Source organism: Tachypleus tridentatus, unplaced genomic scaffold (genome assembly GCF_004210375.1).
Source record: "Tachypleus tridentatus isolate NWPU-2018 unplaced genomic scaffold, ASM421037v1 Hic_cluster_2, whole genome shotgun sequence".
In the NCBI taxonomy this organism is placed as follows: domain Eukaryota; kingdom Metazoa; phylum Arthropoda; class Merostomata; order Xiphosura; family Limulidae; genus Tachypleus; species Tachypleus tridentatus.
In genome coordinates this window covers 24462266-24485951 of record NW_027467782.1, presented here as the reverse complement: position 1 = coordinate 24485951, position 23686 = coordinate 24462266, and the positions used below count along the sequence as shown (strand labels likewise).

Genomic DNA, 23686 nt, shown 5'->3' with positions numbered 1-23686 from the left:
TTTCATTTAAACTCTTATTTCTTAATTCTGTAAGCATGAAATGCATCACTTTTCTTATAATGTGATAAAAACAGTTACGTGAAAACATTATATCTACCCTGGTACATACAATTTATCTTGTAAATAGAAATAAAATCAATTGCAATCACTTGAGATCATGGTGGAATCCACACTGGTATTAACTATTCCCTTGTAAGTAGATATAAAAAATTACTTAAGAACATGATAACATGTATGGTGATTTATACTTTTATATAAATGGAGATTTAATATAATTACCTGAGAATGTGACTGTATCCACGCTGGTATGCACCATTTTCCATGGAGGCTGCTGATAAAGGTCCCATCTGCTGAGTTCTTACAATTTTACACTATGTGAGATAGTCAAGGGTGGAACAAAATTTACCACATCAATCAAAAAGTATTTTGAATATTTCCTAGAGACATGAATAATCTTTAAGTGACATGCCTCTTCACTTCTTCCAAATACATTTACATTACTAACATATAAAAAAAAATATATATTGCACTTGAATGTTGGAAATACATCTTTGCTAATTAAAGCATTTATTTTCTTATGGAGATACAAAAGTTTATTTATACTATGATTATACTTTAAAACTCAGGAAGGAAACTAAGTTTTTCTCAAGAACTTTGCTATAATGTTGTGTATGATTATAACCAATGGCAAAAATCAAAATTAATTGAAAATTTATGTTACAAGATCTTCTACATAACATCACATTCATGGTATGAACTTATTTTCATATGCTCTCAATGAACAGGTAGATTTAAACAGTTTGAATACATCTTTGGTGTTAAATTCACTTATTTTTTGTGGAGATGGTTTACCACAGGTTTGTTACGTAGCTGTGCATGTATCATACTTTGATTAAATTGTTGTGAATTGGCACTTGTTGTATATTGCTGAATCATGTCAGTAGAACCTTCCAACAACCTTTACACACTATCACAAATTATTGCATCATAATATCCCATGAAAACCATTGTGTAAAGCAACTGAGGCCTCTTTCAGACAACAAATATGCATCCAAAATGCACTTTGAGTTGGTCACTTAGATATATCTAGACAGTCTGAGTGGGAGTTTAGCCATAAAGAGTGTATTCTGGTTATTTCTGAAGTGAAATTATCACAGACTGTATTGTAACAACAAAGTAAAAAATTATATGAACAAGATTGTGTGAGCTTTAAGAAAAGGAGACAACAATTTAAAGATTTGGATACAACTGTAATAGCCAACAGTGTAATGAACATTTGAATATATGTTTGACTTGCTTTAATTTACTATTATTTAAAAAAAAGTGAACTCTATGCTGTTTCTTCACTGTTGAAATGCCAACAAGTCAGACACTTACTGTAAAGCATAGGCCTATAAATTCACAGCTGAAGCAATAGAATAAATATTGTAGAGGCCACATATACACCATTTTAACTGGCTTTGATAAGTGGATGGTGAAGGGCAAATAACTTAGCCTTAAAGATGGTGATATATGAGAGTTTGTTACACAACAACAAGACATAAAGAGAGAAACAAACAACAAAAAAAAAAAAAAAAAGAAAGGCTGAAAAAAGAAATGAAAAACTGGAAACTGAGAGAGAGGAGAGACTAAAAACAAAGAGAATATAACAGTACAACTTGAAGTCACTAAGTTTAACAAGCAAATTGAAGGATCATTAACAATGGGCTGACAAAACTTGATGAATAGAAAGACAACATGAATGATCTAATGAGAAGTGAAGGATTCACCCCTCAAGGTCAAAACTGGGACAAAACAATTTGACATTTTCGCTTAGTTTCCTTTTCACAGTAAAAGGACTACAAGTGTATGTAGGTGTAATATCAGAAGATGCCATGGACTAGAATATGTTAAAATTGCCTTGCTGAAATGCAATGAAATTACATAGGATGGTTTTGTTAGAATTTAGAAAAGGCAAAGTTGACACTAGAGAAACTATATTTCAGTTTGTGGCATGTCTACAGCAATATTTCACAAGGTGAATTTACATGGCCAAGTGTGAAGATAGTTTTGAAGGACTGGTAAACCTACTAACAGATGAATAATTCATTATCATGTACTCCACTTACATGTCATTTTTTGTACCAGAAAGAGCACCAAATGACATGATAAAGATGATCAAGCTGGCAAAATAGTATGTGGAAGCCCATGGGGAGAACATAACAGGCAAATCAATCATAACCATTCAAAGCCAAGAAGAGGGATTACAAGCAGGATGCCACCACAGGTGACAAGAAGTCGTCAGACAAATGGGAGATACTACACTTGTTAGAAAATGAGACATATTGTGATATGATTGCAGGTTTGCAACCAACAAGAATCTCAAATCAAGCAGTTAGAGTTACCTACAAAGATGGTGCTAGTAAGATACTAGAGAAGAATGATTGTCACTGTTGCCAGAAATCACATAAAATAATTCATGATTAAACAGTACTTGAATGACAGTCAGTTCAAATTAACAAACGGATCAATCACAACTTATCAGTAGGTGAACACTATGTTTGGCAACAAAAACATGACAGTGAAATGAAACACTGGGAGCAGAAGTGAGAATTACTCTAGTATCAAATGACCAGATAATGGCAAAAGTACATATATGTGTGCTGACTGATGGGACAGTGAGAAAGTTTCCTATAGTAACAATAAAGGGGAAACTCCATACTATGTGGGAGACCTTGAGACAACACATAAGAAAGCACCCATTTATGACATGGTAATCAGCAATATACCTGACAACAGAAATTTGAAAAAACCAGACAGAAAGGAGGCTGATGAAGTATCTGCAGTCACCACAATAATTAAAAAAAAATAAAAGCAAGCAAAACATCAACCCTCTGCAAATCTCAAAAAGTGACATTGTGTATGTATGTCTATGGGAATTGAAGGAAGCACAGAAGAAAGACCCTTCAATGATGAAACTTTGAAACAATGTCTAAGAGACAATTGAGCACAAAAATGAGGAAAAAAAGGATATACAGAACAGAGAATCAGAAGGAAGTGCTGTATCAGATCTATCAAAGCACTTCTACCAGAAGTTAAACAGATCATTGTACCAACAAAGCACTAGACTCAAGTAATGAAGAAGTTGGCCAACAAGTAACTTGTGAAATGACACCAAGGAATAAAGAAGATGGCATACAAAATAAAGGGACTCTACCTAGAATGAATGTAGCCATAGAGCCATGAGATGAAATGTCTCTTATAGGAGTGCTATCCAACACAGTTGCCATGGACTTGATTGGACAACTAACACCTAAGAAGTCGAAGGATTAACATTTCAGTAAGAAGGTTTCTGTTCCTTAAAGACACAACAAACTCATCTGAAGGTTAGTAATTTTCACACACACAAAAATATGAAAATCTGAGACCACTGGGTGTAGATGACATGTACAAAAGTGTCAACATCAATGAAGAAATTAATGACAAATTGAAGAAAGAAGTAGCAGTGTGCATCTGTCTCCACAGACAGATAAAGCCAGACAGACTGTGACTATGACCAAGAACTCAGTCAAAGTGAAGCCCTACCAAATGTTCTACATAATAAAAGCCTGATTAAGCTAAAAGTTAAAGTAATGTTAGAAGCTGGAATAACTGGGCCTTTGAATTAAGTTTACTGTTCACTGGTGGTAATCATGAAGACCATGAATGTCTCACAACCATCTGTACAGATTTCCAGAAAATAAACTTTATGACAGAATTTGGCTCCAAACCTATGGGCAACCCAGATGCTATTGCAGTGAAAATAAATGGGCCCAAGTTCTTCACTAAGGTCAATCTCAGAAAAGTGTATTGGCAAAGTTTAAAGAGCCTTTTTGACACCTGATGAATGGTACCAATTCAAGAAAGATGCCATCTGGATTAATCAATTCAGCGGCAGCATTCAACTTCTTGATGAGAAAAATGTTGCAAAAAAACCACCATCACTGTGTACGATGTAACCATCTGAAGAAACTCAGGGATCTGTTCAGAAAGACACTGAGCAGTGAGATCTGTGACTCAAGAAGTGTTTGGCCACCATACTGACATTTGGAACTTCTTCAACAGTCTGTATGGAAGGAGTTCATCATCCAAATGAATCATCAACCACTTGCAAAGATCCAGAGGTATAAAACTGACTGTGCAATAATCATGAGTTAGGTATTGTACCCCAAGAACTTCTGGTCCCACACTGAATCCAACAAGAGGACTGCAAATGTTGGTGCAAGACTGTATGAGTAGATTTTTTGGATGAACTGGAAACAGTCTTTGTATATAGTACAAAAAATAATTGTAAACACGTTTCTTAAAGAGAAGCTTATTGTTATATCCACACAAGTGTTTAAGTTTAATGTAAGTGTTATTACTTAAGTAGTATAAGAGAGAGTGTTCAATTTAGTTATTTTTAGTAGCAGTAGTTTATAATTACTTTTCTGTGTACGAATCACAGACTGTGATTTATACTTGCTGTACTATTGCATTATTTTATTAGAAACTTCTAAATTTTTCTCATTGTTTTGATTGAATATTATTTTATCACAATAACTCATAATGTGAAGAATGTTTAAGACCTCTGTGAGGTTATAAATGTGTGTCAAAAATGTAGTTTGGGTTAGTTTGATTGAACAGATAGATCTAGCCTGTGTGATTGTGAGTTTAGCCATAAAAAAGCATATATTGGTGATTTCTAACTTGAAATTATCACAAACTATATTGTAACAACATAGAAGACAAGAATTAATTTGTTTTGTAAATTGGATTCTAAAGTAACTGGACCAAGCTATGTGGATTTTGATGAAAAGAAGACAAGTATTTAATGCTCTAGATACAACTGTGCTAGCAAATAATGAAAAAAACATTTGTTTATACATTTTAATTGTTTTAATACATTATTACCTGAAACAAGAGAACTGTATGCTGTTTGTTTGTTATTGAAATTTGTTGCCAAGTCCCAGACACCAACTACAAAGAATCCATATATATATATATATACAATAAACTAAAACACCCTGACAACAAACAAGGTAAACAGATGCAAATCTCTATGTCACCTGTTCCAAATAAATAGCTAGATTTAAAATAAAAGCCATAACTAGGATAAACAAATGCACATACTTATTTTAATCTGTTTCAAATAAATAGCTAAATTTAAACTAAGAACTATTACTATGATACAGATACACATACTTATTTTCATCCCTTTCAAATAAATGACTAGATTTCAACTATATACAACAACTACAATAAGTAGATGTACATAGTTCTTTAAAGGGAGCCATTTTCTTTTCCCATGATGTAGATTTAGTTTGAATATTCATACAGTGTAGATAATATATATACATACATACAATAACAATTACAAAATATGATACTTTTGTTGATATTATATTTTCTTGACTAATAAGTAATAGCAAAAAAAAGACGATTTGTTTTAAAATTACAAAATAGTTTTCCACTACAGTTTATGGAATCAATGAAATGGACAATCTTAGCTCAACTTTTACTATGTAAGAGAACTCATAATTTTTCAAACTGTGTGACTTAAAAAGGACATGAACTCAAGTGTTCTTGTTTTAATATATATTATTTATTATTTGAATGTTTACTCACACAATAATATTCCAAACATAACTCATAAACAACTTGATATATCTTATATATGAGTTCTGATCAAAAAGATTTCTTCTGTTACAGGTGCCAGTACAGAGGCAGTAAGCTTTACTGAGGTGTGTACAAAGTACAAATAGTGATCTACCTCACGGATAAACCACTTATCCAGACCTTATACCCGTGTTCAAAGACAGAAGCATCTCTTGCTTCTGTTGAAATATAAATGGACAGAAAATAAAAGCAACATGTTTGCATCAAATTTTGTATGAAAAATGGTACAGTAGGAACAGAAATCATTGAAATGTTAAGAACTGCTTTTAATTATGATTGCTTAAGTAAAACTGTTGTTTATCAGTGGATAAAACACTTCCAAGATGTCCAGAAATCAGTCAAAGATGACGACCATTCTGGGCAATCACCGACATCATCCACTGATGAAATGGTTGCTAAGATGAAAGAAAATAGTCAAAGTCATCAAAGATTAACTATTCATGAAATTGCTGACAAACTGAACATTTCCTTTGCATTATGTCATGTGATTTTAGCTGAAAAACTCTGCATGTGTCAAGTGTCTGCAAAATTTTTCCAAGGCTGTTGATGGATGACCAAAAGTTTCACCATCAACAAGTGTGTGAGGATCTGAAAAGAAGGCTAGAAATTGATCCAAATTTCATCAACATCATTATTACTGGTGATTGAGTCATGGGTACACAGTTATGACCCTGAAACGAAATTTCAGTCACCCCAGTGGAAATCTCCATCATCACCACTTCCAAAAAAACATGACAGTCTTGATCAAATGTAAAGACAATGTTGATCGTGTTTTTGATGTTCAAGGTATTGTTCATCATGAATGCGTGCCTAATGGCCAGACAGTTAACCAAGCATTTTATAAAAAGGTCCTAATTTGCTTGAGGGAAGAAATTAGAAGAAACTGCTGCGAGCTGTGGAAAATGATTATTGGTTTCTCTGTCACGACAATGCACCTTCACATAGTGCTGTATCTGTTCAAGAACGTTTGGCAGAAAGAAACATTCCTGTGATACCACACCCCTGTAATCTCCCAATCTTGCCACATGTGATTTTGTTCTGTTCCCAAAATCAAAATTAAGTTGAAAGGAAGGTGATTTGATGACATTCCAACCATCCACAATTGTGTGAAAGCAGAACTTAGTCACACAAAAGTTGAAGGCTTTCGAAAATGGCAGGAACATCAGGACAAGTGTGTATTAGCTGGAGGGATTACTTTGAACGGGATATAATATAATACTGATGTATGTACATTGTTCTGTGCAATAAAAGTGAAGTCTTAGAACTTTTGACCATACATCATATATTGCAAATAGTGGTCTCTGTTCAATCATTTGCCTGTCTCCAGTTTGAAAAGTTGCACAAAGAAACAAAACTCAACATTTACTTTTGAAATTACAGAAGAACAGACATGGATAATGTTGATGCCAAATTTTATTTCACAAACAGGATATTCTACATTAAATGTTAGAAAGTAATCATACTGTCATTCAAATTTCAAAATGTAACATAACTTAAAGAATAAAAATGTACATTTACCATATGTTATTGCTGAGCACCACTTAGGATGACTAAAATGCTCAACAATTACTTTTGCAGTGTGTGGTACAAATATGTCAGAGGCTTGACACTGAGTGAAACCAAGAGTGCAACACAATAAACATTTTCTTAAAGTCTACAATATAATTTAAATTGAAAGATCCAATGGGTCATTTAGGTTGGGGCTAGAAGGGGCTCAGCCCTAGGGCTTATGGTCTTAATGGAGGCCCATTGTAGGACCCTCAAAGATTATTAGCCACTAAGCACATACAACCTTTAATCCACCACTGGAAAGATCAACATAAACGTTCCTATTATTTGAGATAAGTATGTTTGTTTGTTGTAAATAAGCTAACTTTAAAATTTACTTTCTTAATTAGTAATTTTTACAATTACTAATTAAGAAACAAGGGCACTTGGCAAAAAAGTGTCATCCATAAGTTACTACATATTAAACTTGTTATATAAATGACTATATATTAGTTATTAAAAGTTTCTCATACCTTTTCTTTAACAGAAAGAAGAATTTTTCCAACTGCAACTCCCCAGTTATCAGAAGAAATCTGCTAAAAATTTGATAAATAAAAAATGGAGTTACAAAACTGTACTAAGGTACAGGTAACATGGAACAATTAGCAGGCAAAAATATACACATTCTTAGAATGAACTTCATTTATTACCTTTTAACTGAAACTATATTGACTATTAAAATACACATAGCTGCACCAATTATTAATCTTTTGTATTTTCTCCCTTGTTTATAATGCCTTAAAGTGTTCTGCAGAATCAAGCAATTTTCACTTTTCAAAGTTAAATGTAAAATAATAAAAATAAACTTTTCTAGAAAGTTCATCATTGAACCACTGTCCTTTTTAGTTGGGAAATTACAGCTCCACAATGATTTACAGATACCAATCAAGAAAGAGACTACCTAAATGGCACCTAAAGATACAGTTATGGTTGGACCTATGTTAAAGAGTCACCATTAAGATAACTGATCACCAACTTGTTTCATAGTTCCTCATGTTAAATAAACATCTGGTACCACTGAAATCTGTGGTAATTAACCTGAACAGAAAATAGAGAGAGAAGACAAAGAGGGAATCAGAAAAATTTTGTCAGCAGTTATTTAAAATGTAAGCAGTGATCTGTCATCGCACTCACAAATGGTCCCTATATTAAACAGAGAGACGACTGGGTACTTACTGTCTTGCAAAACAACACATTCTTCTTGTGAAACTTAAAAGTCTTATACAAGAAGTTCAAGAACAGAGATGGAAGCCACACAACAAGCTGTTTTCTAGATTATGGAAAACAATGAACTGCAAATAGAAAGTTCCATGACATAATATCTGATAACAATTTCCAGGCAGTACTGTATAAAGTTAAAATTTTCCAACACCATAAATGTACTTGCAATAAAAACTTAGATCCTCTCACATAACAATTTTTTTTTCAGGTCGTACTGCCCTCCACATGCACAATTTGTTACTCTCCACTAGCCTTGAGACTCACACCTCAATTCACATTTCCACATGCTATTGATGAACTGTAGTATAAAAATGAGCATGAGACAACTTTCCACCAATAGGGGTGTGATGTACTATCCTAGCACAGCTGGCATAATCTATAATAATTATTCAATTATCACTTTAAATTACTCAATTAAAGATGTACTGGAAGTAAACAAGAAGGGTGGGAAGTGTGACAGAGGTAAGTACCTATACGAAATACATTTTCAACATTGGAAAACCTTAACATTCAATACAATATCTCACCTACCCTCACATTAGAGCTTAAATCCCACACTAAAACAGTGGAGAAACCAAAACAAAAGCAACTTAGGTGAACTCCCTTCAGAAAGTGCCTGAAGAAAACAATTGGAGCACAATACCCTATACTACAAAAGCATAGGAACACACATGCAGGGTATAGTCTTCACCTGTAGTGAAGATACGTGTCACCAAGAAAACAAGTCCAGTATGGAAAATGGATATGCTTGATGGTGTAGTAGCTAGGTGCAATAGAAAGTACATGGTAGGTTAACTCTAGTCCAAAACCAGGTAGTATTGAATACATGTCTTCTAGTCTACAGAAGGAGAAGGGTCCCAAAAATCTTTACTTCAATGGCAGGAAGCAGAAAGGAAAAGCAACATTTTTTCTGGCAACTTAGATACGGCAAATGTTTGAAGACCCAGTACACAACTAAGAAAAGGCTACCTGAGAACTTAACACCTGGGAAATGGTAAAAAAAAAGGGAATGCAAACATGGTGGGTCAACTCCAGTCATAAACCATGTAGTGTCAGGAATTTTTGTCTGGTCCATGGTAGGTGTAGGGTCCCTATCATTCATACATGGGAGGCCGTATGCTGACTGGTTATATGTGACTCAAACACAAGACTGCATGAGAACTGATATTCAAGTGATAGTAAAATGTGGGAAAAAGTTAGCCAGGAGTAAAATGCATGAGGCAGACTTGTTTAACAGAAAACCATACAATATTGGGAATTTTTCATCCATTGCTCAGTAGTAAAAGGATACACACTATATGCACTAGCAGAGCACCACCACCCTACTCTCTACTGATTGAAAGTTGTCATGCACTTGACGAAGCCTTCATGGTCCACCACTCCAGCAGTTAGAAACTGGTAAGTTGCAAGAACTTCCATACTGCACTGAAAGGGAGATATACCATGTAGAATACAGAGAAATGAAACACTTTACAATATTTTAGTAAAACTACACAGGCAGATGAAAACATATGAGAACAAAATAGGGGTGGGGTTAAAGGACTTAAGTAACAAGGGCATTATGCTCCTAACAAATGGTAGCAACAAATCAACCAAATATGAAAGGATAATGCTGAAGAAGATAAACACACAACTGTAGAAAAGATAAGTAAAAGAGCATGCACCAAAACACCATTGTAAGATTGGAGATTTCTACAGAAATAAGGTGAATGAAACAAACTTGAGGAAACTAAATTGTACAAAAGAATAAAAAAGGTTTAGGTAGTTTCAAGTCAGCATTGGTACATGATTAGGATGCAGGTAATAATAAAAAAAACTGACAAAATTCCTTCCATCTCAAACAAGAAACATAAGTGGAGATATGTCATGTACAAAAGAAAGGCAGAGGCTTCATGAACTTGTCCACCACTTGCTGTACAAAAGCTGTCACATCTGCCAACAGACAAACCCAATGCTTATAAACTGCCCAGTCATGAAATGATGATTGTATACTTCAGAATGGAGGAAGTCAGCTGTGCTAGAAAAGTGTGTTACTCTCTTACTGTTGGAGGGTTGTTGCATACTTATTTGCATGGAAACATGAATCTGGACAGAAGTCTCAAGGCTAGTGATAAGCAAAATTTATACAAAGAGAGTGTAACGCAACTCTAGGAAAGCAATTATGTTAGTATAGGAAAGGTATCATATCAGTAATTCAGTATTTTCCCATATGGATGACAGAAATAAAGAAACTGTATAGTAAGACCATCCTCTGTCACTGTGTGCCATACCACATAGGGGTAAAAGTAAATGAGACAGTTAACAAGCTCTGCCATATCCACTCAATTCTAATGAAAGAATATGGCTCCACGTGCATTAATATGGCAAAAGTGACAACCATAGAAAGTATTCCTCACAACATTCAGAAGAAAGGAAACTGTATGATACAGCAGTAAAACTAAAATACGAGCTTGTCAACAGGACAGTAAATAAACAGAAGTCGATTGGTAAAGTAAGTAAAGGATTTCTCCTCTACTTGCTGCCAGACAGCCAGCTCTACAAGAAGGGTCATTGAACCTCCTGGTATTATTAGCAAGTGCTATTCTAAACAAATTTCTAATAAAAAAAACAAACAAGATTCACTGTTATTTATATTACAGTACTACATCTCTAGTGAAAAGACTTTCAGTGAAACCACGAATTTCCAGTGAAGTGGCAGTAATGAGTTTTTCAATGTGTTGTATAAAACATTATTAATTGAAACTTTAATCAATAAAAGTTTGAATATAAAAATGACAAACTTTAATCTTACTACTTGTAAAACAATGTTTTATTCATTTCTGTAAATTGTACAAATTATAGTTTATTTTATCATGATGCAATTTTATTATACATGTTGCAGGCACAATAGTTTTTTAATTTTTTTTTCCATAATAAGAGATAAATAAACACTCACTGTTTTAACAAATCAAACTGATATGTCTCTTGGGACAGTTTCTTTAGATAAATGAGGACTTACGATGCTCTTCTGTATCAGAAGAACAATTAAACTAGTATAGAACTATGAATAAAGAAGACATTTATGTACAGAAGTATGAATAACGAAGACATTTATGTGCAGAAGTATGAATAAAGAAGACATTTATGTGCAGAAGTATGAATAAAGAAGACATTTATGTGCAGACATTTAGTATGAATAAAGAAGACATTTATTTATGAATAAAGAAGACATTTATGTGCAGAAGTATGAATAAAGAAGACATGAATAAAGAAGACATTTATGTGCAGAAGTATGAATAAAGAAGCAGAAGTATGAATAAAGAAGACATTTATGTGCAGAAGTATGAATAAAGAAGACATTTATGTGCAGAAGTATGAATAAAGAAGACATTTATGTGCAGAAGTATGAATAAAGAAGACATTTATGTGCAGAAGTATGAATAAAGAAGACATTTATGTGCAGAAGTATGAATAAAGAAGACATTTATGCACAGAAGTATGAATAAAGAAGACATTTATGCACAGAAGTATAAATAAAGAAGACATTTATGCACAGAAGTATAAATAAAGAAGACATTTATGCACAGAAGTATAAATAAAGAAGACATTTATGCACAGAAGTATAAATAAAGAAGACATTTATGCACAGAAGTATAAATAAAGAAGACATTTATGCACAGAAGTATAAATAAAGAAGACATTTATGCTCAAACAGTTGTGCCAATGAATGTAGCTAACAAATCATCCTAGCCACTACATTAATTTAAAATTTGAAAATACTTTTAATCTTATCGTACTTACTGATTTTAGGAACTCAGAAAGGCCGTCCCAGTCTGCTAACTTCCATGCTGATTCTACACGAAATGGATTTATCTCATTTGACCATTCTGGTCTATAAAAATAATGCAACAAAGAAAATTTATCTAAACTTTCACATTTTTCACCAGAAAATGTCGAAGTTTATTTAGAGTTAGTGCTAGTACAAAGCATTATGAATATAAGAAAATAATTATAATTAACAAATGAATCTTATTTCCTGTCAGGTGTATAGCTAGACAAATTATAAAAAGAAGAAATACCCATGTTTAAGAAAGCAACTCTATTTCCTGTTGGATGAAAATAACTTAAAAAGTGTGCATAAAACAAACAAACACAAACCTCTCATTTAGAAGACCAGTAGCATAGGTAAGTGCTGTGTTTGACTGATCTAAACCCATCAAGCATCGAAGAAGACCCCGATGGTGACTAATTGTGTCTGATTTAACGTTTACAGCTCTTTCATAACAGGAAAATGCATCTTGTAGTTGACCTATCAAACATGATAACAGAATTTGAAATTCAGCAATTTGATCTTGATGAAACTTTGTAGAATTGATAGCTACTGCCTGTTGTGGAGACACAAGTGTAGAGGACAACGTTTCCAAAGTCTTCTGCTTTTTGTCTTTAAGACTAAAGGCGGAAGACTTTTGAAATGTCATCCTCTACACTTGTGTCTTCACAACAAGCAGTAGCCATCCATTCCACAAAGTTTCATCATGAATATTCTGCCTAAACAATCTATCAAACAATTTGATCTTATATTTAAGTACTTCAAGCAATAAAACAACAAATTTATTTTTAACAATAGTAAGAGTTCTAAAGGTTACACCTAATGAATCATTTAAAATTTAGATATAATGATGACAGATTTTGTTTATATATATCCACAAGACCAAGGAGAAAAACTTGCTATTTAAATAATTGTTAATTAGAATGTTCCAGAAGTTATCTGAAATACATGTGAAATGATATCTTCACTTGTCTTTGGTGACTTCATGTATTCTTGTTTTATCACAAGGTTAAAATAGCAATGTGGGGATTAACAAAATTAACAAAAGTCAAATAGCTTAAGATAAGAGCACCCATGTATATATACACATATATGAATTTATGAACTAAAAACAAACAAAGAGACCACTATATAATAATTACCAAATATATCAACATGTAATTTTTTACTTTAAATACATCTTACTATTAAAAACAGAACAAATACATTCATTTCATAAATTATCAGTAGTAATATTAAAGCAATGTAAAGTAAAATGGGGTATAGTCTGAAAATAAAATAATAATTTTAAAACACTAAAAAACAATGAAATTTGGTTTGAATGTCCAACTGGACTTTCAAAATGAGCTGTAGTTTCAAAGCATTACAAAAGATTCAAGTAAATTTGATCTAAGTGTGAAACTGTAACTCTGGTGCCAAAACAATGGTACAAGGCTTCAATTTTAATGTCAAAACGACAATTATGACTTGTCTGAAGCTTCAAGCTTTATTGTCAAAACAATAAAGTTGGTTGAAAGATCTAACTTTTGATGCATAACACTCTGATAAATTTTGTTTTAAATTAAATTTGAAACACTACACAGTATAAAAAAATTATATATGTAAAAACTGTTGGTATGGGTAGAGAAAGCATTATGTAGAAGAGCGAACAATGTTTCGACCTTCTTCAGTCATCGTTGTACATAGCTTTCTCTACTCATACCAGCCGTTTTACATATATATTTTCTCTACAAGTGGGTTTTGTCGTCATCACAGAGTAAAATAAAATTGTTTACAACAAAATAAAATAACAGAGAAATTCAGCCTAAATATGAAATTGTAGCTTCAAAACTAATACAATACTTGATTTCAGAATGACATAGAAGAAACATTCCCACATTAGCAGTACCATTACAGCAGAAAGAAATGTTTGGTTAGTAAAGAAAATATGAATTCATGTGCCTGCAAAACTTTGTTGATGAGAACTTAGCTCATAAACAGCAGCAAGAGAAGTATTTCAAAGACACTGAAATTATTCAAGATGCCAGTTTTCCAGACCTTTTGTTGGATGTGAGCAAGAATATACATTTCATATTTAAGACACAAAAAACTGGTTGTTACAGCCCAATTACATAATGAATAACTAAACACATTAAAAATATAAAGTGCACAAAAAACCTCTCTTTAGTGCACACAATGAAGGATGGAATAACAGGGTATGTATAAACAGTTATTAATAAAGATACACACTTAAACACGATGTTTTCTGATTTCACGTACAGAAGTACCATTTGATAATCACAATGATCCCCTTGTCGGAGTCTCATTAAATTGACTGTGGATTTTCTTTGGCAGAAGAGAACCTGTCAAGTTAGTGAATTAAAATTAGGTCACTATATCATAATCAGGAGCAAGTAAATCAGAAAACCAAAATATAAAAGATGTTAAGATAACAAAGCCTCAGCAAATGTTTCCCTGATGCTAGAGATTCTACACCAGCCTTAGAATGTTGGCTTTCTATTATTTACACATAATGTGGTATTAAACATCACAGATAACTACTGGCAATTTCTGAAACAAGAGGATGTGATATGTGGGCATGTCACATTGGGTCTGATTTACAAATTTACAATTTCTGGGATGTGTAACCAAATGAGATCGAAGACTATAAAAGTTATGCTTTGTGTGAGTGATTACAACATTATAAGAAATTATGTTAACTTTCATAGCTCTTGATGCAATGGAAAATGAGTTAGAGAAGAGGGTATTACCTACTGAGCAAATGTCAATTCTCACACTATGATGCTTGTTCTGAAAAAGATAAACCGATCGCCAAAAGTATTACTTACTTGGCATGACACAAGATCTTAGTGTCTCACAATCAAAATTTAATTAATTTGTTATAACAATTAGAATAGCATAAACATCTCAGCTAATAATGCATATTATAACAGTATACAAGTTTTAAGTTCTTAATTCTAAAGGCAATATTTAAAAAAACAGGATTTGTCAAAAGAGACTTCATAAGCTGTAGCTAAAATTAGCATGTAAGCATATTTCTTTGATGGAATTAAAACATTTCCATCATCTTTAAGTCCATCACCAATAATCCTCTTTAGATTACTTGTACCTACATCGCCAAAGCTCCCAATGTTCTGTAAGGCAACAACAGAAATAAACTGTAAAACATTGCTTCACTGCTTTAGCAAAAATCAGTTTGTTTATTTTTAGAGCCAGTTTTCATGTGTAACTACCACAACTAAGCATTGCATAAAAGTACTGCAACTTGAATGGCTTCAACAATAATGTTAATTAATTATTTCTTTCTATTGGCATTATCAAGATCTGAAATCAACTGTACCCCATTTTGCTTTTATACTTTACTAGAGTTTTGAATGCTGACAAAGTATGTCCATCCACAGCAAACAGGTAAGCTGTTTAAGAAGTTTTCAATATGCCTCTTTAGCTTGTACACCCAGAGTTAAGTTATCTGAGGATGAAGAGAGATGCTGGAAGCAAAAACATCATCATCAGTAATACCAGTGTTGTCATGAAGACTTCTCATCATCTTTGGACAACTTTTTAAAACATTAAAAGCACAAGTGTATAATTGTATAAATTTTATGTTGGATACAATGTAATAGAATAGATTAATAAAAATAGCATAGCTTGAATTAATAAAATAAATGGATAGTATATCTGTGTAAAAGAAAATCATAGTGATTGAGAAAACAGAAATTCACCAAAAATAACTAGGTTATAGACTTACCAGTTTATAAAAAACAACAAAAATCAATTAGTGTGTGTGTGTGTGTGTGTGTATGTTTTCTTATAGCAAAGCCACATCTGGCTATCTGCTGAGTCTACCGAGGGGAATTGAACCCCTGATTTTAGCATTGTAAATCTATAAACTTACTGCTGTACCAACTGGGAACAAATCAATTAGTAGATAATACTATACACAGGATAAAATTTAATTATGTTTAAGTTAGTACTCAGTAAATAAAGACCACAAAATCAGTTCTCTAATTACCTTAGTATATGCTAATTTGAATTACTAACAAATAACCAAATTTAAAAGTTCACAGATAACTCAAAATCAGATAAAAAACACATCAAACACACATGACACAAAAATCGATGTTTAGGTGTCTTTTAAATAACGTATAATATGAAAATTTAAATATTAACATACAGTTTGATACCAAACTTAAGAAGTTATAAAATAGTAGTTCAATAAAATTTTGAATGTAAGTTGACAAGTGCAATGATGTGGCCTTTGACCCATGACCCATCTGGAAAGGGTTAACAGTTACATACATAAAGAAATATTTACTTTTACATACCAGTTGCTTCATGACCTAGAATCAAATCATGAAGTGTGGGGTCTTCTTGACGAGATGCTGCTACTCCTGCCACTCCATCTGGTTCATCAAGGAGGATGTACAGTTTCTAAGACAAAAAAATAGATGCATACTGATCACAACTGAAAAAAGTAGTAATAAAAAACAATGCATTCATCCTATATATATATAAAAACATTTTTTGCATTTGAATACTGAATATTCTTAGATTCCTTATTCTTATAAAGAGTGATTCTGAAGTTCATTAACAGGTAAGGAGAGGCACAGGATCAGAAATAAGGTACACTGAGTCTGCCCTGTGACAGTACCATTGAAATAATGGGAAATTTTGTTGATATGAACCAAATTATCAGGAGAAAAGGTGTAAACAATAAAAAATAAAAACATTTTAACATGAGTACTCTGAAAATATTCTTTGAGAGCTATAATTTTATGTATATGTGCATGTAAAGTTGTACTACAGAAGATGTAAGTCTGACAGTAGCAAAAGTTATAGCACAAATCTGAGTTTGAGGTACAAGCCCAGAATTTTATTATACAATTAGCTCATTGAAAGATTGTAAGTATTAAACTTTACACAGTTTGGTTTCTATTCATCTCATGAATATTGCAACTTCACATAACACACACTGCAGATTCACACTTAAAATCTGTTTCAATGCAAAATTACCAATATCTATTGTTTTCCTTAAACTATTATTTTGTCATTTGAAATCAAACAGAATATTCTGGCATGTGATGTAATCTTAGTAGTATTAATATCTTATTATACAAAATTACAAGAGATATCATTTCAAAATTATTTACCTGCAAGAAAGCCAACTGTAGCCGTGATGATTCTTGGTTATTCTTGATTGATAATTCTAAATACATTAAAGCCCAAGCATAAGCTTGACAAACAAAGGAGCTAAAAGGTCTTCTGGAACACTCTTCAGGAAGTCATAAACAGACTTATAGTTGGGATCATTATGTGGGTCCACAAGAGAAATAACAACTTTGTCAATTCATGCATTAGCAAAAGCAAATCACAAAAAACGAAAAATACATTGTCTTTACATGTAAAACATTTATTATAGATTAAGGAAAGTTGGTGTATTCATTCTATGCATGAGCTTATGAATATACAGAACCACAACAGTCATCATGAGGTCTTAGTAATGGGTCACATCTCAATAACTGAGAATAATTCTATTCTGTTAACAACAGAACCAAAACAGCCATCTTGAGGTCCTAGTAGCAGATTACATCTCAACAACTAAGAATCGTTTTATTCTGTCAAGAACAAAACCCATAGGACCTCCATTAGGTCACCAATAATTACAAACCATGTCTTATTATGTAAAGAATAGAATCACAAAAATTTCTGTCAGGTCCAAGAAAAACAGGTCACCTTGCAAAATGTGTAATTATGGGTTTTATTTGTCAATAACAAAATCTTAACAACCTCCATCAAGTCAAAAGAAAATTGGTCACAGCACAATAATTTGGAATTTTATCTATTATTTTAACGATAAAGTTCTAAACAGAAGTTGATATCAGTTACAAAACAGATGTTGAAAGCAGCAAAGTTTGAATGAACTATAATAGTACAGATTGTACATGTAAACAACTTCAGATCTTTGAAGCTTATCAGAAAAACAATAAAAACCACTAAAGATGAATCCCAAAATACTGATGTTGCAATAATTTGACTCTACAATGAACTGAAGCATTTCATGGAGTATGTTGATATATATATAGAGCTAAAGGAGATGTGGCACAGAAACTGAAAAATTGCAAATGAATTCAACATTGAAACTCTGCCATCATTTATTAGCTGAATTTCTACTTTCAAGGGCAAGTTGGCAACACATTTTGGTGGTTTCCACAAGATCATTTTATTATTAAACTGCAACTTACTTTGCTTGTTTTGAGAAATCGAATATTTTGTAAATTCTGGTTTTATTTATACCATAACAATCATCACATTTGCTTCCTTTCAGGATGAAAGCTCCAACACATCATTCTATAGTTTCTCCACTTTAAACCAAAATCTGCAAAATTGTCAGCTTATCAGATTTTTCAAATGAGACTGCTGACATATCTTGTTTCTGTTAAATGCAGTCAAAGTTTTCATCAGTGAACCAAGTTGAAGACACAATATACAATACAAGTACATAAGCCACATACAAAGATGAATTTCTCTTCATTATCAATGTAGTTCTAAAGTTTACAGGTTACATATTTTTAGAAGTTACATACAAATATCAATGAATAAGGTGTAACAGATAGTTTATACATGCTACTTCATTTTATATATGAAGGATAGCTTTTGCTAGAGACAGATCAGGAAAAAATTATGATAACTAGCAGTCATTTAGCCCTTTTGCTACAGACTCAGTATAATATACAAGTTCATCTACACATTTGCACACATTAAGTATTTGTACTATAACTTTTGATACAGCACATGTACCTTCACAAAATCTGGTAGACATTAGTACAGATACAAGTATTTTTTTACAAAAATCAGATGTTTCATGAACTATTTTTATAAAAGATCTGTTTGTGAAAATTGAGTCTGTTTCATTACTAGTATGAGTGCAAAGTGATTTCATGTTATGAGTTAAAACTGTTCTTCATCCCAAAATCTCAAATATTATTTGCATAATCTCTAAAACTTCCCAAATATATTTCAGATGTTTGATTTCAGCAAAACTTTATACATTATGTTATTTTCTACACTCCAGCTGTGGGGTCTGTCACTTAACTAGCTTTGTAACTATCATTAAAAAATTAGGAAATAAATAATTTTTTTTTTTTAGTGCTATGATGATGACATATTGTAACATGAAAATACAAATGTTTAGTTTAAGTAGACTAAGTCTCATAATGCTATATGTTACATATATATTTATTATGTTACTGACCTTCCAGTCATGCCTAGCTAGCATTGTGCAACTTGCATTGATCTGGTGCTCTCATATTACATATCCAGTAACATAAAACTGACCTTTAGTCTTTTCTGTCTTGGCTGTGTTTTAGTGGACTAGTATTTTGTAATATACAGACACATTTAAATTATTATACATTATATATATGTATATACATTATGACTATTTAGAAATAAATTATTAAACTTTTCTTAAAATATAGAAAAAAAATGGGAAAAGCAAACAATTATCTCTTCTCTCTACGATCTCTGTACTTGGTTGTTGCTGGACATAAGTTGCTAAGCCTTTTGAAATTTCACAAGTGGAGGATATCAAACAATTTTTTTTTAGGTTTTATACATACAGTTGAATAACCAAAAAATCATAAGTAACTACACTGATACCATAGAATTCCACTTAGTAACTAGATTTATATCAATTTTAAAATATATGAAACTATGAGCAGACTAAAGACACAACCAAACTCCTTGAAAACTTAGATTGAAAGAACACTAGCTTTTTCGAAGATTAAAATAGCTAAAACCACTTTAGGAACATCTTAAGCTACTGATTGGTTATTCACATGTCATATACTGTAGTAAGAGTATATAATGGACTGTTTCAAAATTGGAAAGAGTTGAATAGAGCCCACTGTGTTAAAGACCTCATACCTTTTATTTTATATTCTAGCTTGTCAAAGTTAGTAATCTGAGTTCCTAATTTGTATGAAACTGTGAACTTAGTATTTTGACACCACAAACATCTAATTTTAAACTGTGCAGCATTAAACATAACATGTGACTCACTAAAATCAATATTTATGTTCTTTTAATACTTATTTTTAAACTAAGAAATTAACTCATACATAACATTAAATAGTAAAATTATAATCTACAATTTGATTCCAAACTTACTGACATAAATTCATAAAATATTTGTTCAATACAATCTTGAATGCAAGTCAACAAACACAACAAGATGGCCTTTGATCCATGACCCATTGTAAAAGGATTAAACATTGTTAAGTCCTTAATACTGCATGAAAGTTAGACCACACAGTACTGAATATAATGCACCAGATTAAGTCACAGTATAACTATACACTTGCTACATGGATGAAAAGGTCCTGTCACAAACTACAGCTCTTGAAAGAACATGATGACTTGTTTGTACATCTCTTGAATGTTAAAGACCTAAGTGACATACATAGGTTTGTGTACACACTACCATTTAAAATATTCAATTGCTCTTCATTAAACTATAAGTCAAACTCAGGGTTTAGATGGTAATGTATCAAAAATGGAAACTAATGCTTTCTTAAACTAAAATGCACTTCCAATAATACTTACCTATGCAGACATTACAGCTATTTCATGATTTCTAAGGATTCCATATTTTGCCCATCTAAGCACTGAAAATACTAACTTCAGTCTTTTATACCCAACTTAAATACCTTAGACAAGTTCTAACTAGCAAACTGCTCCACAAACTTTAATGTGCCTTCTAACTAGGTACTGTATATAACCATCTCATCCTGACAACACAGTCACTTTTTCTGAGAAATACATTTGGTTTTAGTGGGAAGGTAGAACAGGAGAGTGTCAGTGAAGGTAAGTATTATCGAAAATACATGTTCAGTTAACTTTCGAAATATACCATCTACTGACACTAGAATCCCATGTTAAGAAGGTGGAGGGGCTGGTGCAGGCATGATCCATACAGAAAGTGTCTTCATAGAACAGGAGTATACCAAGAAAAGAATAGTACAAGAGTGGGAGAACTGAACTACCTCCAGAACAGATATGCTCTTCACCTGAAACTTAATTTTTATATCCAAGGTGGAACAGAATACGAGTAATCATTCGTATAGGTTAGCCTCAACCAGGTAGCCAAGGTTGGATTTAGGCAGTCATGAAACCTGTATCTCATGTTAGTGGTTAGGGTTATTGGACCACAATGTTTTGTGTGTGTATATAAATATATATGACTGGATCTCAACCTGTAGCCAAAGAATGATGCTTTACACAATGAGAAAGTAACAACAACTAAGTGGACAAACCTTCTCCTCTACCTAAAGGAATCTAAAAGGCAACACAACAGTTTTAGAAATACAGGCTAGACTAATAATGAAATTAATTTTTCTTAAAGAACACTGTAGAAAATTTGTTACCCAAAAGTTATTACCACCACTAGCTTCTACAGATGAAAGTCTTGTAGTAAATTCAATTATTTTACATGAGAAAATATTCTGGTAACTCTGCTTCAAATTTTGAAATTATTACCCTAATAAATCATTACTTATTTCCTAGCAAAGTGACATTTTTATGTTGTAAAAACATAAATAAGGCTGTTAATCAATGACTAGAACAGGCATTTTAATTGTTTTATAATATTTACAGTCTTTAATTTCTCAAAGAAAAGAACATAAAATACCAGTAACTTAAGCTCATGATTAATTAATGAGTATTCCAACTACCTTTCCCTTTATTTGCAGGCTTGGAGTTATTCTGGTTACTAGATCTCAACATCACAAAATACTGATGACACCAAACCGTTAAACAATCCAATATTGAAAACACAGTCTGGGCACTCAAGTGGCAAAGGTCAGTCTTCTCATGAAACTTCAATTTGCTCTGTTCAGCTTGGTCAACATGGCTTAGAACAGCCATAATCTCTCTGTAGATCTATAGACCCAAATACATAAAAGTTTTGCTTTTTCTTTTATAATAACACATATTAATTCTAAATTTTAGTGAGATTAAAATCTACCTTGATTATCAACGTTAAAAAATTATTTCACATTCCATTTTGCTTTTAAAAATTCTACTACTAAAATATGCAGCAAAATATTTCATAGATTCTTGTAATTTATAACATCTATGATAACGCAAAACTGCTGTGAACACATTATTCAGCTCACATTTTCAGTTCATTTTGGTATAAATCAGTCATCTTTACACCTCCACAATTCTGGGATTTCATCTTAATATGTAGGACAACCACCATGAACAACAAAGGCAGTACAGCACTGATGCTGTATACTCGAAATCAGAATGTTCATTAAGTTCTAAGGCATCAGTAATCACTCCATTAAAAACAAATACCTTCAGGGCATTTTCAGTATTCTGAATTATTTCATAGGATGTGATGAAGCTCACAAGAGTATCTCATGCATGAACAATGGATATGAAGACTGGTGACACACTTCACTCAATCCCCTCTTTTTGAAGACGATGTACTGATTACTTCTACACAGTTAGAATGAAAATCATAATTCATTATGTGACAGAACACAGGATAATAGAATTTAAGGCATTAGTAGTCCAATCAGAAGATCGTAAAACAAAGTCTTCCAATGTTCATTGCTGTCAACACCAACTTGAATCACCATCATATGTACAATGTCTCCATATGAATATGGTATTTAACCTGACTCTCAGATACTCATCAAATAAGCACATAGCTGTTATGTGGTAGCAGGGTGAGACATAGCTCACTTGTAAAATTACTATTCTTATATTGTTGGTCCACTTGGTATGTTCTTGGCACAATAAGAAGCAAGTCATTTCCTGCTATATGTGAGCATAATGCACCTTAGTAGGTGTGTGAAATACAAGCTATCCTCGTATAGTCTCTATTTTAGCAGTCTGTATACTTACAGTGCCAAAGTAAAAACTACAGACATTTGACACAGTCTAAGAGCAAGTTTAACCAACCAAACAGAGCTTTAGACACCTGACTCAACCTAGATGCAGTTTTTTTAAACCTATCTGCCTGTGCATCATTTACTATTGCAGTAACACTGTAGTCTTACACTGCACAGCATTCAAAAAACAAACAATGTTGTCTTATATAATTATATAAATCAAAATCACTGTTCAACTGGTATTTTTAATGCTATAACATTTGGTGTAACATGCAAAAGTGGATTATAGTTTATTTTAACATTCATGTTTTTCATATTACATTATATTTGTTGAAAGCTATGACAAGACTTCAGTGCACATAAGCTAAGTAAACATGTACGGTAAATAAAAACAAATTATTCTAATAATTCAAACTATTTCTTCTTGAATGTTACTGTTAAGTTTATAGCACTCATAAGATACACATAAATAATTTAATATCTATTAAAAAAAACATTATTAGATATAAATTCATGCTGTCCAAGAATACTC

General features: G+C 32.3%; 1 protein-coding gene across 6 annotated transcripts in view; it reads right to left on the bottom strand.

Moving 5' to 3' along the window:
- The window catches only part of LOC143243223 (serine/threonine-protein kinase atr-like), a 36844-nt gene that overhangs the window by 12327 nt on the left and 831 nt on the right, over positions 1–23686 (bottom strand). The window contains exons 2-9 of one of the 6 annotated variants that reach the window (XM_076487056.1): positions 21985–22192; positions 17404–17546; positions 16579–16684; positions 12583–12733; positions 12226–12316; positions 7698–7760; positions 4912–4977; positions 280–371 (exon numbers count right to left, since the gene is read on the bottom strand). In XM_076487056.1, coding sequence (XP_076343171.1) covers positions 280–371; positions 4912–4977; positions 7698–7760; positions 12226–12316; positions 12583–12733; positions 16579–16684; positions 17404–17469 — 635 coding nt within the window. In that variant the 5' untranslated portion in view covers positions 17470–17546; positions 21985–22192. The remainder of the gene's footprint in view (positions 1–279; positions 372–4911; positions 4978–7697; positions 7761–12225; positions 12317–12582; positions 12734–16578; positions 16685–17403; positions 17547–21984; positions 22193–23686) is intronic. The other 5 variants (XM_076487057.1, XM_076487060.1, XM_076487058.1 and 2 more) reach the window with 5 other exon arrangements.